Consider the following 15,352-nt stretch of genomic DNA (forward strand, 5'->3'; position numbering starts at 1 on the left):
ATGAGACCTTAGAGCCTACCCACTTACCAGCTACTGTGCTATAGACTAAAGTAGATTATATTCAGTAAAGGTGAAATCTTACAATGTGCTAAGCATATCCCAAAGTAAAGCAGTATGATTTACTTGCTATAGCTAATGTGCTAAATAAAAACCATTATGTGAATCACTAACTTAATAGGAAAGGTACAGATTTGGGTTTGTACCCAACTATAACTGTTTAGAAGTAAGTTGATAAGTTGAAATGATACTTCCCAGTGCACACCCAATGGTTCATTCATTCTATCCTCGAATTCCCTAGGGCGCACTTCTGTGAAGTTTATAGTGGTGTAGCGTTCTAGAGCTATGCACTCCTACTAGATAAAGGTTCTCCAGCAAACTCTGAATGGCTTTGTACAGAAAGAGTGGAAGAAACTTAGTATATACTAGCATATTTTTATGTGTTTTTGGTCATAAAGTAATTCTCACAACAGATTCATGAGCTCAGAACTTTTGGTTTCATTTTATGGATAAAAACATATGCTGCAGAGAACTTGTGTAATATACCCATGGTTGAACAGCTCAGGAGTCATAGTGCCAAGCTTTCAAATTAGATCTTTGTAACTATACAGGCCAGGCTTTACTGATAGAATTACAATATGAAAATATGTATGGATATCTATATATACACATACATGGATACTTACAGTGATAGATGGACAGACTGACTGACATATATAGATACATATATGTGCACATGCATACATGTATAGATAATCTGCCCTAGGTCACATCTGTTACTTTTCCTTGGTCAGCGCTGCCTGTAGTTGGATTCCGATGACCATGGTGGCAAACTCTAGTGTACATACAGCAACTCTAACTGGAATAGACACCACCAGCTGTGTAAAATGCTATCAGCTTATAACCAAGCAGTGATTTCATTTCATAAAAATAAGTAAGAAGACATTTTTTGTGTTAGTGATGCAGTTTCTTATATTTGTTTTTGAGCACCTTATATAATTCATTTCAAATTTTTGATGTTAAAAACACTTAAAATGTTTCATATATCCTAGTTTATGCTACAGTCGAACGTTGTTTATTTTCTAGAAGCTTTGATATACCATAATAAATTGCCTTATCAAACAAAGTTCATTTGAGTAAACTATATCACCTTTTATGTTATTTTTTCCCTATTTGACATCTAATGTGTAATGGACATTTAGGCTTTTTTCTTTAGTTTTATATATGTATATATATATGCACACAGTATATATATAAATACATATATAAATATATAATACTTACATATATAAGTATATATAATACTTATAAATATGTAATGTTTATAAGTATTTAAATACTCATAAAGATATGATACTTATATATACACATATAAATATATATAAATGTATAATACATATGTATTTTATATATGAAATCATGAAATTCAGGTTCAGTAATTTGAAATTAAATTGAATAGTGAGTTTATAAATGCTTGTGTGACCTGCTATGATGTGAAGTGTCATTTGCAAATAGGGATCCCAGTCCTGTAAAGACTAGAGACAATACTTCACTTCCTCCCAAAAACATCTACTATCCTCTTCTGGTCCTAAATGTAGTGATGCTGAGCCTGAGAAGAGATTATTTGTTGGTATGTGGCAAATATATAGCGTACCACTCCACCCAGTCTTTAACATGAACTGTTTAATATTATTTCATTAAAAGCTTTGGGTTTTTTTTCAGGTAATAAGAAATATAAGAAGAAAACCATGAATTTATAATTAGTGTGAAGTGAGTCATCTGCTTTGGGAGCTCTCTCCAATGATCTAAAGCAGAGATTCTCTAATGGTTCTGTTCACAGGATACTTAGTATCTCTGTAATTTTCCCTTAGACCAGAAGACCTACTAAGCAGTTCCATTTATTAAATGGTTTGGTCCAAGAACCTAAGAGTTGTAGTATATGTGATAGCCAGTAGATGTTATAATGATATTTAACTCAAATGCTAAATATCCTGCAGAGCCCCTGTGAATTCGCCATGATATTCCTGATACCCTCTGGCCACAGTTTGGGAACTGTCGACCTAGGGGATTATCTTCTAATTATCCAGCTGGGATTTAATATTGTCTGTCTTAGAAAGAGATGAGCACAGAAAAATATGTGAATCTGATAACATTATTTACAATTAACTATTCAAACTTTTTTTTTCCTCTGGATATGGGTTGTATTGAAAATTTTTCATTTTACTGAATGGACCAAACCAAATGAAATATTGTGAGGTTTTTAAATGAGTGGTACTTGTGCCCTTAAACAGGCAGATTTTTAAAACTATAATCGAATCATTTTATATTCTTGAAAATTTCTCAAGAATTAATTCAAAATGTTTTGTTTTATTAAAGTCCTTCATTTGGATAAGAAGTTACTTTGAATCTAAAGCCAATATTTTGTTTCTGTAAATTTTTAAGCTAAGGTTTAATTCTAACAAGTAGAGCTAAAAAATTGTTAAAATATTTTACATATCTAATGGAAAAATGAATAAGTTCTATTTTGGGGAGTGTTTTTACATACTGTTATGGCAAGAAGAAAATTTAATGTTTTTTATTGTAGTTCATCTATTTTTAAAGCATTTCTATTGGGTATTTGAAAATATTTTCTTCTTTTTATTTTAAGATAGGAGTAAATTAGATCAGATTTTTTTTTGAGAGCATAGAATAATTTGTAGAATGAGCTCTATTTGTCTACCTACAAACTACAGTAACTGACTATTTTACTAAATGGTCAAGTAACTGTTTTTACCAAAAACATGTGAATTTTAGAAATGGAACCATCATCTGAAGCATTGAACTTGGAAGAAAGTGACTCAAAGGAAGGTGAAAGTTTGATGGAAAGCGAGGAGGAAGTTCAGCAATGTTTTCCTGAACCAGGAACAGAGACGTACAAGTTCTTTCAGCAGGTTGTAAATGCAGCTCAGACCTGGTTCAGCCTCTTTGGCTGGCCTGGAGGACCACATACTTTTTCTATACCGGAGAGTATAAGAAGGTAACAGTTGCATGTTTCTCTAAATCCCTTGTTATGTATCATATAATGCAATATCATCTATTTATTGGGGTTTTAAGTGAAATACCATATAAAATAAGTTATTCTAAACTGACAAATCATGAGACTATGAAGAAAAGGAAAAAGATGCAAATATAAATTCTTTTTTTTTTAAAGATTTTATTTATTTTTTTGAGAGTGGGGAAAGGAGGGGGAAAGAAAGGGAGAGAAACATCAACGTGCAAGACAAACTTTGACAACACTGATTGCTTCTTCTATTCCCCTGACTGGGGACCTGGCCCGCAACCCAGGCATGTGCTCTGACAGGGAATTGAACTAGCAACCTTTTGGTTCACAAGCAGGTGCTTAATCCACTGAGCCACACCAGCCAGGACTAAATTCTTTAGTAAACACATATTTTTGTATTCCATTTAAACATCCAATGATTTTAGGCAGCACTGAAAATCTCTGTCCTCATTTGTCAAACACAAAGGGTAAACTATGGCTAGGAAAAGCCCTTCTAAACTTGAAAATATCAGTCCTAGATTTAGACTGTAATCAGGTAGACAGTGGTATTAGTGAACAGGAAGTGTCAATTTCTTCAACACTATCTCCTCTTTGACAATACATTTTCCTCAGTCTTCATGTGTTGTTTTTATTACTCCACATGTCTAAAACAGGTAACCTGGTTACATCAAGTCACTGAATTCTGTTGTTCATTTAAACAGGAAGTCAGGCACCTCCCTTGTTATACGTTACTGGTATAGTGGTTCTCAGAGCTCTTGTACCCCCTTTCTCAGCACTGGTGTGACTTGCTGGCACCATGAAGGCGAGTACTAATCCTTAGCACAAAGGGCTGTATTAGAATTTTTGCATCTATATTTAGGAGTGAGCTAGGTTACGTTAAGTGTGTAGTTTTTCTATAACTTAACTTTTTCAGTTTTTTTAATTAATATTATAATATCAGCTCCATAGAAAAAAATCTCTAATATTTCATCTTTGTCTATGGTGAGAGAAAATGACTGTAGCATGTACCCTGAAAATTTACCAGCTTGATCATAATAAAATCATCTGACTCCAGGGAACTCTTTTTAAAAGATTTTATTTATTTTTTAGAGAGAGGGGAAGGGAGGGGAAAAGAAAGGAGAGAAACATTGATGTGAGGGAGAAATATCTATCACCTGCGTCTTGTAAGTGGCCCAACCTGGGACCCACAACCCAGTCATGTGCCTGGACCGGGAATCAAACGTGCAATCTTTTGCTTTGCAGGATGACACTCAACCAACTGAGACTCACTGGTCAGGGCACTCCAAAGAATTTTTGAGAGAAGTTATCCTATTACAACTTTCAGTTTTTCACTTTGGTGTTTGTTCTACTGAAAAGTTTACCTATTTTGAGTGAATTTTAATAATTTCTTTTCATTTTTTTGGTAAATTTGATGAGGTATATTTTACTTAAATATCACTCTTGTGACAAATTAATGTCAACTTCCATAAGTACTTTCATTTTGTGATAAGTAAGATTATGAACAATAGTTTGTATTCTTTTTGTTAGCAGTGTTAATTACTTTTTATTTTAATTAATTTATGTATTACATTTATTGGCATAACATTGGTCAATAAAAAGGTTTCAACTATACAATTTTATTAATACATCCTCTGTATATTGCATTGTGTGCCCACCACCCAAAGTCAAATCTTCCATCACCGTATATTTGACCCCCTCTGCCCTTCCCTAGCCCCACCCTCCTTCCCTCTAGCAACCACCATACTCATGTCTGTGTCTATAAGGTTTTTTTTGTTTTTCTTATTTGTGCATTTGTTGCTTTCAGTTTTATAACCCACATATGAGTGAGATCATATGGTTCTTGACATTTTCTGATTTATTTTACTTAGCATGATATTCTAAAGAGTCATCCATGTTGTTAGAAATGACAGCATTTCATCTTTTCTTGTGTCTGAGTAGTATTCCATAGTATATATGCACCACATCTTCTTTATCCAATCATCTGTCAAAGGGCACTTTGGTTGTCTCCATGTCTTGGCCATTGTGAATCATGCTTCAATGAACATATGAGTGCATATAGCTATGTGAATAAATGTTTTCAAATTTTGGACATATCCCAGAAGAGGGGTTGCTGGGTAATATGGTAATTGGCAGAGCCAGGATCTGAGCAATGGCAGTCAAACCCTTGCCTAAATCAATGTTCTTTGTCCTGTAGTATGTGATACAGACCTGCTAGCTAGCAGACTGGCAAACTGCCATTCCGAATGGCCCACTGGTCATTTTTATTTGTCAGTCTAAGCTAGTAAGAGATTTGTGACTGATTGCTATCAAACAAATAGTGTAGTATTAGATATTTGATAAATTATAGACAGCAAAATTCGTTGTAATATTTTACTTTATTTAAAAATTAGCATATGTAACAACTTGGTACAGAAAGTGTCAGGAAATAGAGGTTGCATGTCCTATTTAAAGAACAGAGAAATACATGGGAATAATAGATCTCTGAACTTTATCTTTAAAATGAGAATTCCTACTCATGAGGCCAGTGTTCAAGATATGCCCTTCTAAGTGTGAAAATACAAATATTGAGAAAATGTGTATAACTTTGTGTACAAACATATGTGATGAATGTTTAGAATATACCTTGGAAACTATTATAGGTATTATTTATCTTTATAGTATAAAAAATTGAGTTTAGTGAGTTACACAGCCAGTAGGTGATGGGTTCAGGATTTAATTCCTATACTGTTTATCCAAAGTACTTACATTTTCTAATGATAATGTAATCTTTCAGACACTTGACAATTATAAATTATATGTGTTTGAAACAAGATGCTGGAAAGCTGTGGGGTTATTTTAAAATCTAATTTTTACTAACATAGTAGCTGAATAAATGAATTTTGTAATTTCCTTTTTGATTGGTAATTTGGAATAGAATTTTATTTCACCATTGAACATTTTACATAATATATAACATTTTGAGATTTAAATAAATTTTAAAAATTATTTTCCCATAGGGATGTGTGTAAAATACAAACCCACACAGGACTCCTATCACACGAAGACATTCCCAAACCGAGTGACTCTTTAAAATATAATAAAACTATTTATGATGTGATACACCACTTGAGTGGAAAAATGCCAGAAGGAGTTCATCCTAGTCAGTCTTTACCTGAGGACCACACTGAAAGAGTGATTCAACTTTATAAGCAACATTCCTCAGTTCTTAACTTTCTCAGGTAAGTCCATGGATGTGCTAATTTAAAAATATAATTATGGCTTGGTAGAAAAATACCTAAGTATGGATGGATAGGTAGATAGCTAGATAGGTTTTGATAGTATTTGTTTTTTAATAAAATATTTAGTAAATTTTCAAAATATACATCACCTTGTAATATATAACTTGGAAAAATAATAGCAAATAAGGATTTTATAACTTATCAAATTTATAATCTAAGGCAATCATTCTCAAAATTTATCATCTGTCCCAATCATTAGGATGACATGGTAAATACATTGCTGGCCCTTACCCAAAGAGTTTATAATGCTAATTTGCATTTATAATAAATGTCAAGTGATACTGATTCTTCTGGTCCATGGCCTCATTCTGAGAATCCTCATATAAGTCAAGTATATAAATCCATTGAACAAAAAAGGAGTGAAACCAATAATTTATTCTTCAGATTACTGTTAGTACAATCTGAAGTTATGGGCACCGTGAACTTTTAGTCTGCATAAAGTCTTTTAATATGGAAATAATGGGCAGGTGATATTTTCCAGAAATGGCTGATAGAAAATACAGGAAAAATACTTATCATTATAATGTCTGCAAAGATTAAATGGCAAGTCACCAAGAAATGGAAAAGCAGAGCTCATTAAAACTGTAAGAGGAGTGTTGCTGAGTATCTAGCACTTCTTCTGCCTATGTTTGAGGTGTCCTTTCCCACTGGAACTCCCCACATTGATAGATAGTGTTGTTACTCCATTTTCCATGCTCCTGTATCACTAAAATAGTATTTGTTACTGGTTATTATTTATGCATTAGGATTACTATATGTTGAAATATGTTACTGTGTTTTTATATTTGGCTTACTTATGTATGGAGTCTACCCCATAGTTGACCAGAGATATTCATCTATCTTACCAGGAATGGGGATGGAGAGTAAGAAGAGGCCACTTTTAGCAGGAATACAAATGAAAGATTTGGTGTTCAGTTTTTAAAATGTTTACGTCAGAATTTTTCAGTCCCTAGCAATACGTTGGTCTTAAAATTAGGAATGGTACTGAACAAAATACAGTAGCTTTTCTTCATTTCTTAGATTTGTACTCTCATGATAATAGCCAAAACTGGCTTGAGTTTCCTGTTGCTTGGAAAAGATCTAGAAGTTTCTAAGTCATTGAAGGTGATTGAGTGAAGACTCCAGCAGCCTTTTATAGTGGATTCTGGGTTGGCAAATAAAGAAGCAGGAGGGCAGCTGGCTCTAAAGCCACAGTGTGAATGATAAATGTATGAGAACTGGAGAGTGGCTAAGTCAATTATGAGGGCCCTCTTGGTCCCTGATGGAGCTAAGAGGTGAGATACAGGATTGCCAACTCAGGCCTCAGCAGCAGATGCCCACATGGCAGCTAGGCTTCAGGCATAGAGGGGACATTGCCAAAGAGACTGAGCAACCAGAAAACTAGTCATGGACCTTCGTGTACAGATATAAGAGTCCCTCTAACCTACCTCATGGAAGCCCAAGTGCAGGGGTGATCCATGTCCTGAGATGATGCCATATACAATGTGGAGATTCCTTCTTTATAAAAACAATATCAAATTAAAATACAGAAAAAAATTAGATACGTGGCTTTAGAAGTGGCTCATACAAGTGAGGAAGCCTGAAGTTAAAGCTTTACTTACTGGACAGTAAACCTGCCTCTTCCCAGAAGCCCTCTGGCAGTGGGTAGGGGAGGGCCGAGATTGGGATTGTTTATCCTGAAGAACATAATTACCATAAAGAAACTGTTCTGGTCGGAAGAGCCTAAGATATGTGAAGGTTCAAGTCTGCACTTTCTCTCTTTTTCTCCATACCCAATCTGGGTAGGAGAATGAGAAATATTCTATCATTTAAGGAAAATGGCACACCACAGACTCATGCATGAGTGCGCACCTCACTCATTTGTGAGCATGTGAGGGCAGGAGCCACATCTCATTTATCTGGCATCTCTGGACACCCAGGGTCACTGATAGCACAGAATGGGTCCAGTGGTCATTAAATATTTATTAACATTTTCTTTCACAGAGCTTTGCTTTTTGAGCTCCTGGGCTAAAAGGAATAAAATTTTAAAATTGAGTTTCAGAACACTCTAATAGGAACAAAGAACATTTTGTGATATATAAAATTAAGGGGTAAAGCATCTATATTCCTGGAGGGAAGATGTAACCAGTGAGAAAGTCAAGTCACAGAAAATTAGGCTGGGTACTATGAATGTTATACATTGCTCTTTAGTGATAATATTGAACTATGAACTCTTAAGAATGACTTTTATTATTAAGATATTTATTCCATCATACCTATATTAGTTTGCTAGGGGGCTATCATAACAACATACCACAGACTGGGTGGCCTAAACAATACAAAATTATTTTTTTCACAGTTCTGGAGCCTGGACATCCAAGATCAAGGTGCAGGTAGATTGGGTTTCTTCTGAGGCATCTCTGCTTGGCTTGCAGATGGCTGCCTTCTTTCGTGTCCTCACATAACATTTTCTCTATGTGTACATATCCCTGGTGTCTCTCCATGTGTCCAAATTTCATCTTCTTATAAGCACTGGTCAGACTGGATTAGGGACAGTCTTAACAGCCCTGTTTTACCTTAATCACTGCCTTAAAGGTCTTACTTCCAAGTCACATTCTGAAGTACTGAGGGATAAGGTTTCAACATACGACTTTAGGGGGGCATAATTCATCTCATAACAATGTCATATGTGTTGTATTATTAAAAATATGTAATTGATTGCTATAGTTTTGTATTGCTATCTGTGAAGTAATAGGCATAATGTTTCTTGTGATTCCTGCCTGTTATGGACTGAGATGTGTTAGCCCAAAGTTCACATGTTGAAGTCCTAGCCCTCAGAGTGACTGCTTTTGGAGATAGGACCATTAAGGATGTAATTACATTAATGATGTCATAAACGTTGATCCCTAAGCCTGTAAGACTGGTGCCTTTATAAAATGAGGAAGAGATACCAGAGATCTTTCTTCCCCCTCTTTCTCTGTGGGAGCGCAGAGAAAAGGTCATGCAAGGACACAGCAAGAAGGCAGCTATCTGCAAAGGGGAGGAAAGGCCTCACCAGCAACCGAATTTTCAGGCATCTTGGTCTTGGACTTTTTGCCTTCATGTTACAGAACAAACAAGGGGGGCCTGGGATGATATACTATTATTGAAAGAAGCCCCCAGGTCCGTTATGTCCGCCACCTGAGGAAAGACATCTCTCAATGCCAGAGATTCATGAAAAGGAAAGGAAATGTTTATTTTATGCTATACAAACTTAAAGTAGTGACCTAATGTCTTTATCAAAAATCCTAAAGTCCCTTAAAACACCCACAAACAGACAGTCCTTCCTTCCTTCCCCCTTTGCCCAGTCCAGAGTACCATATCTCAGGAAAGGAAATAGAAGTCCATGGCTCAGGCAGTCCCTGGTTATTCCCAGTTAGGGTTATCTCCCGTCTCGACTGGGAGACCTCCCTGGGTTCCCGGTACCCTCAGCTGAGTCGCCGGGATCTCTGCTAAAATCAGGTGGTGGTTCCCCCTTCTAAAGCTGTGGGGGTCCCCACTCTGGCAAAGGCACGTGGTCCTCTTTCCCAGGGCCACGGGAGTCCCCACTCAGTCAAAACCGTGTGGTTCTCTCCCTCAGGGCTGTGGGAGTCTCCACTCTGTCAAGGCCTCGTGGTTCTCCTCTCAATGGCTGCCGTGTCTGGGTTTAAATCCTTGCGCCAATCTTCCTCTGCAGCCTCATTTCTGACTCCTCCTACACTCGGGCACACTTGCCCTCAATCTGCTGTCTTCTCCAGCTTTTCTGGTCGCCATCGTGGGTCTGAGCAGGTGTGACCCCATGTCATGGAGCCAATCTTCTCCGAGCTCCCATGCAGGGACTGTAACTCGGGGGACCTGCCCCCAAGTCCCATCTTGGGGGGAGGTCCCTTTCCATCCCCCTGGCCTAGAGCATGGCCATAGCTATTTAGCATATCTAAGTGACCAGCCAAAGGCTATAGGTATGTTAAATGACCACGCCATGGATTAGCTGCAAAGCTGCCCTGCATGTCCTTGCTCTGTGTGCCCCTTCCCCCAACTCACACCTGTGGGGGAAGGAGTGGAGACATCTTAAAATCTCCTGGACACCTTGAGTTCTGGACCCCATTTCAAATGCCCATTTGGGGTCCCCCCTCTTGGCTGCAGCCTGTAACATTCAGAACCATGAAAAAATAAATTTCTCTTGTTTAACCTACCCAGTCTGAGGTACTCTATTATGGTGGCCTAAGCAGAGTAACACAGTGTCTAGTATCTTCTGATATAATTTCATTCATTTAAAAGTAATAATTATTTTTATGATGTGATTATTTTTTGTTGAAATTTTTTTTATTTCTAATTTCATAATATAAAACTAAAACAGAAGCAGAATATAAACAGCGTGAACCCTACACTGAAACTATAAAGTGGGATAATATAAAGCTACTACAACTCTTATTTCTAATTCCATTGATTTTTTTGGAAATTGTTCATTTACCAAAATAAATGCACTTAGGAAAATCAACTCACTTCCCTTTACAAGTAAATTCAATTCCATGTGATGTTACTTCTTTTATCTTTAAAAAAACGCTACCTTCTTTCTTATGCATGCCCATTATTATGCCTTATTTAATGGAATTGCATTTAAGAATAAAAATATTTCAAAGCAAATAAGTGATTCTGAAGCAAACTGAACTGGGGTAAAAGAGCATGGCTTTTGAATCAGGTAGATGAAGGCTTAAATTCTAGCTCCTTTATACTCTTGTGAGTTTGCACAAATTATTTAACCTGTTTAAGTCCCAATTTCAATATCTGTAAAATTGAGGTTTATAATTCTCAAACTTGGTTGATTAAAGAAGGCAAATAATAAAATATGTAATATATGATGCATATATATGATGCATAGATGAGAGCAATGATGATGAAGTGTAATAAATGATGATTAATGTCTTTCATGTGCTAAAATGTTTTCTTAAGTTATTCCAGTACAGTAATCATTAGTGACATACTGAAAACTGATTCTTTTGGTATCATTATCATTGAAATAGACTATATAAAAAAATCTGTTCTTCTAAAATCTGTTCTTCTGTTCTTCAACAGGCATAAATGTCTGTTGACATAAGCATACCAGAAAATCCGGCATTTATCAACTCTGTCTTTATATTTATAAGATAAATGGAACCTTTATTTAAATGTTTATAAGTTTCAAACCAAAGACACATGAGTTTTGTTTGAATTTTACCACTTCATGTGTCTTAGTCCTTGATTGATTCAATAAAGTAAATGCTTTCACTCAATAAAGCAAAAATTCTAATGCCATTCTTATTTTAGAAAGTTAGTTGTGCTTTTAAAATCTATTGGAATATTAACTGTGAATAAAAGGGGGACATTTTCATACTTAACTAGATTTTATTGTTTGTGCAATATAGAAATCAAATAGTTTTCTAATAATATCATTAAACTCTGTGATACCTGAGATAGTCATGCGCACTTGGAGCATTATTGTTGGCACAGCTCCGGTAGTGCTGACATTAACAAGGGAGGTTTCTGTTGTGACATTTTGCAGTAAGAGGATGCAGGTATGGAAGAATGATTTTTATTAAAGCCAAGCCATTTCAATTTATTGCTGTTTTATCAGTAAATATATGCCTATCAGGATATGTTGACTGTGATAAAATTCCTCAACATTCAGAATGTGGCAGCATGGGTAATAAAACTGGGTCATTAATCCAAAATACACACATATGTTTCATCAAGGAAATAAAGGTATTAAACTCAAAATGATAATAAATTTTATTAGTTTCCCCATTTAAATTTGGTGACAGTAGGTGAGGACTTTTGTACAAGTGAAATTATATTTATCTTGTGCAGTTACTGAGAAACTATAATTTTTGGAAGTTAAATTTAAAATTTAATAACGCATTACATCTAATTTTCTTTTGTTCTACTAATGTTAAACTTGGAAGAAATATGCAAATAGAAAGCCTGGAATGTAAAAGTGTAATCAAATCAATTATGAAAGTCAACACAATAAAACTAATGACCAGACATAAACTATTGACAAAACATAATTGTAAATACTGTATGAGGGACTGATGAAGTTAGGCCTTAAGATAGATGCAAAATAAAAATAAAGAAACAAGTCTCCTGTACGGGAGGAAAAATAAATTTTCTGCTTTCCTCCTAGGTTCTTGGCTGTCATAAAAGATAGATTAACAGGAGGAAAAAGAACAATTTAATTAGATGACTAACTATGGTAGCCTCACAAAGATATGAGACTCAAAGACATCCAGGAGACTGAGGCTTATGTACCACTCTGAGCTAGTGAAAGGGGTAGGAGTCCAGGGCCTGGAAAGATTGGGGGAATGGAGGGATCCTGAGAGGGGAGGAGGAAGTGTTTGTTAAATTTGGGTTGCCTTGCCTTGCAGGAAAGTCACTCTGATAAAGAGTTTTCTCTAGAAATAGCTCTCCTCCTGGTGAGGGCTTGTTTTCTAATGTAAATTTCTTTTGTAAGTGTAGATTTTCATTACAAAAGGGTAACTTCCATCCTGTTTTCAGAGCTCCTGTTTCTGTAGTTTCTCAGAATAGTGGAAATGCCAAAGAGGCATATTTTGGGGTGACCTATTCTGTTTGACTTGACTTCATAATGGCATCTGTAAAATGCTGTTAAAGAACAAAATTCAACTAAGTTTTAAAGATCTGATTGGCTTTATTCAACAATTCATGAATCAGACAGCATCCAGTCTGGCAGATGGGAAGGAACTCCAAAGAGTTATGCAAGGCAAGAGATTTTATAAACAGAAGGGAGCACGAACAGGGATATTGCACTGAAGCAATGAAGGAGGGGGGTGGAATGCACTGCCCCAAAATGTGCCACTTTGGCATTCAGATTGTTTTCAGCTGAAGGCAGTTGAGACAGACTTGGGGTTGTTTTCAGCTGAAGGCGGTTGAGACAGACTTGGGGAAAGCTTTCCTCTCCCTTAACTGCCTCCAAGAATATAGACAGGGGACCTGGCCCAGAAAGAGAGTTACTACCAGAGGTAACTTTTTATACCAGAGAGACTTACCTGCATGGTAGGGCAAACATCTGTTGACCAAACATCTGCTCTTCTCATCTTCCTGTGAATTATCTTCCTCCCTTTTGAAGCCCCACACCCTTACCCCTTTTTCCTCAATTACCTGACTACCTGGGAGTTTCACATCTTTGTGGGGCTCCAGTAGGTATATATTTAATTTGTTTTTCTCCTGTTAATCTTTCTTATATCAATTTGATTATTAGACCAGCCAATGAACCTAGAAGATTTCCTTTAGGGGATGGCAGGGCACTACCGTTGATAAGAAGAGATCTGACCAGGTTACTAGGGAGGAGGAGGGAGGGGCCCTAGGAGGAGGTTGCCTGAAGCAGTGGTAAACAGTGATGGCATTGGCAGAGAAGCTGAATGCCTCAGAGAGCATGGAATTATGGGCTAGAAGATTCGAAATAAAAGAAAGACGGTGAACGTGGCCTAACACAAAAATCATAAGTTTACTTAAAACATTATGAGATCATTTTCGTGATTACATGTCACAATATATTTAATGTGTGACCCAAGACAACTTTTCTTCTTCCAGTGTGGCCCAGAGATGCCAAAAGGTTGGATACCCCTGCTAGGATTTCAACTTAATGGGGCTTCATCTCATTGAATTCTTACATAGGCTTTAGGTTGGCTCCTCCTGCTAAGAAGTAGTGTTCCATTCAAATTAGATTTTATTTAAACATATAATAATTTGAATGTAATGAAGATTCATAAAAATAGGTAGGAAATAGAGGCAGTTAAAGTGTAAAAATCAAAGAGAAGGGATGATGTTTGACTTCCAAACGAAGGAACTTTATCTGTGTGTGGCACAATTTCTTTTCACTAGCTTCGACTGACCCCAGGCCACATCAAACTTAACAACTCTAGAACTATGTCCATTGCTTCCATCTCCACTAGGGTTCCCTTCCTTACTTCTCTCTTCTTATGCTTGTCTGTGCTGTCTTCAAGGTTTAAGCTTTTGGAATCATATTAAGTCTCCTTTCTGCTTTTTCTTTGTCTGACTTCTCAGTAGTTCTAGGGCTGCAGACTGCTGAGGGTGTTCCAGAGTTGACTACTAGGTGAGGCATTCTTTTCTGGTAAATGCTTATGGTGGATGGAGTTCTATGCTCATTAAATGAGTTATACCTACACACCAAATGCCTTCTAGGAAACACTCCTGCCAAAACTGTGTTAGATGTCTGTAGGTTCTGTGGTGATGGATGTGCATAGGAAGAGTTTGGATTAAAATATTTCAGGGAAGTTTACAGTGGAAATGTATAAAGCCTTAAGTGTGATAAATATGTTTTAAAGTATAAAATAATATAAATAGGTATTAGATTTTGAATATATAAAATACTAAAAATAGATATTTTCTGCTTCAGCTATTCTACTATAAGTTTGTATAATCGAAGAGGTCACACATTTTGGATAGTCTCTTTGGAAAAATAAGTGAAGAATTGTGTTATATTAGGGGTTATTTATATTCAGGCATATCTGTGATAGGCATTTTATGAATATTGAGTGACCAATAACCTACTTATTAAATGTTTTACTGTATTCAGACTTTTTTCATATATTTTTCAATTTTAGAGTGTTATTACAAAAGATGGTTAGTAGTTTGACAATAGAGGGTAAATCATGACTCTATATCCATTAACATATAAGGATAGATGTGGATGGTTAAAGACACTTAGTAAGATCTTTCTCATTAATCAGTTCTCTAATGGAAACATCATATACACATTTTATTGTTAAGGGGAAATTTTTAAATTATATTTTTAAATATTAAAATTATAATTTATTACAGTATATTACATTGATATTACTTAATTGAAATTGAAATGCAAGTGATATACAAATCATGAGTAGTATACCATAATAATTGGGATTTTTCTTCTTAAATTTTAGTGCAAAAGGAGCATATATTGCTCATATATTGCCAGAATTTCTACTTGAACCAGAAGATTATAAGAAGTGGATTGAACTTAGAGTAAGGAAATATAATTTCTTGG

The 15,352-nt window shown here is 35.8% G+C and overlaps 1 protein-coding gene across 1 annotated transcript in view; it reads left to right on the forward strand.

Annotated features, from left to right (window-relative positions):
* Window positions 1-15,352, forward strand: part of CFAP47 (cilia and flagella associated protein 47) — a 333,438-nt gene that overhangs the window by 104,273 nt on the left and 213,813 nt on the right. Inside the window, 5 exon segments of the mRNA XM_045860609.1 lie at window positions 1,513-1,553; window positions 1,556-1,627; window positions 2,791-3,013; window positions 6,034-6,255; window positions 15,249-15,330. Of these exon segments, the coding sequence (XP_045716565.1) occupies window positions 1,513-1,553; window positions 1,556-1,627; window positions 2,791-3,013; window positions 6,034-6,255; window positions 15,249-15,330 (640 nt within the window).

This window comes from Phyllostomus hastatus, unplaced genomic scaffold (genome assembly GCF_019186645.2).
Source record: "Phyllostomus hastatus isolate PE091 unplaced genomic scaffold, TTU_PhHast_1.1 phas_scaffold_200, whole genome shotgun sequence".
NCBI lineage: Eukaryota > Metazoa > Chordata > Mammalia > Chiroptera > Phyllostomidae > Phyllostomus > Phyllostomus hastatus.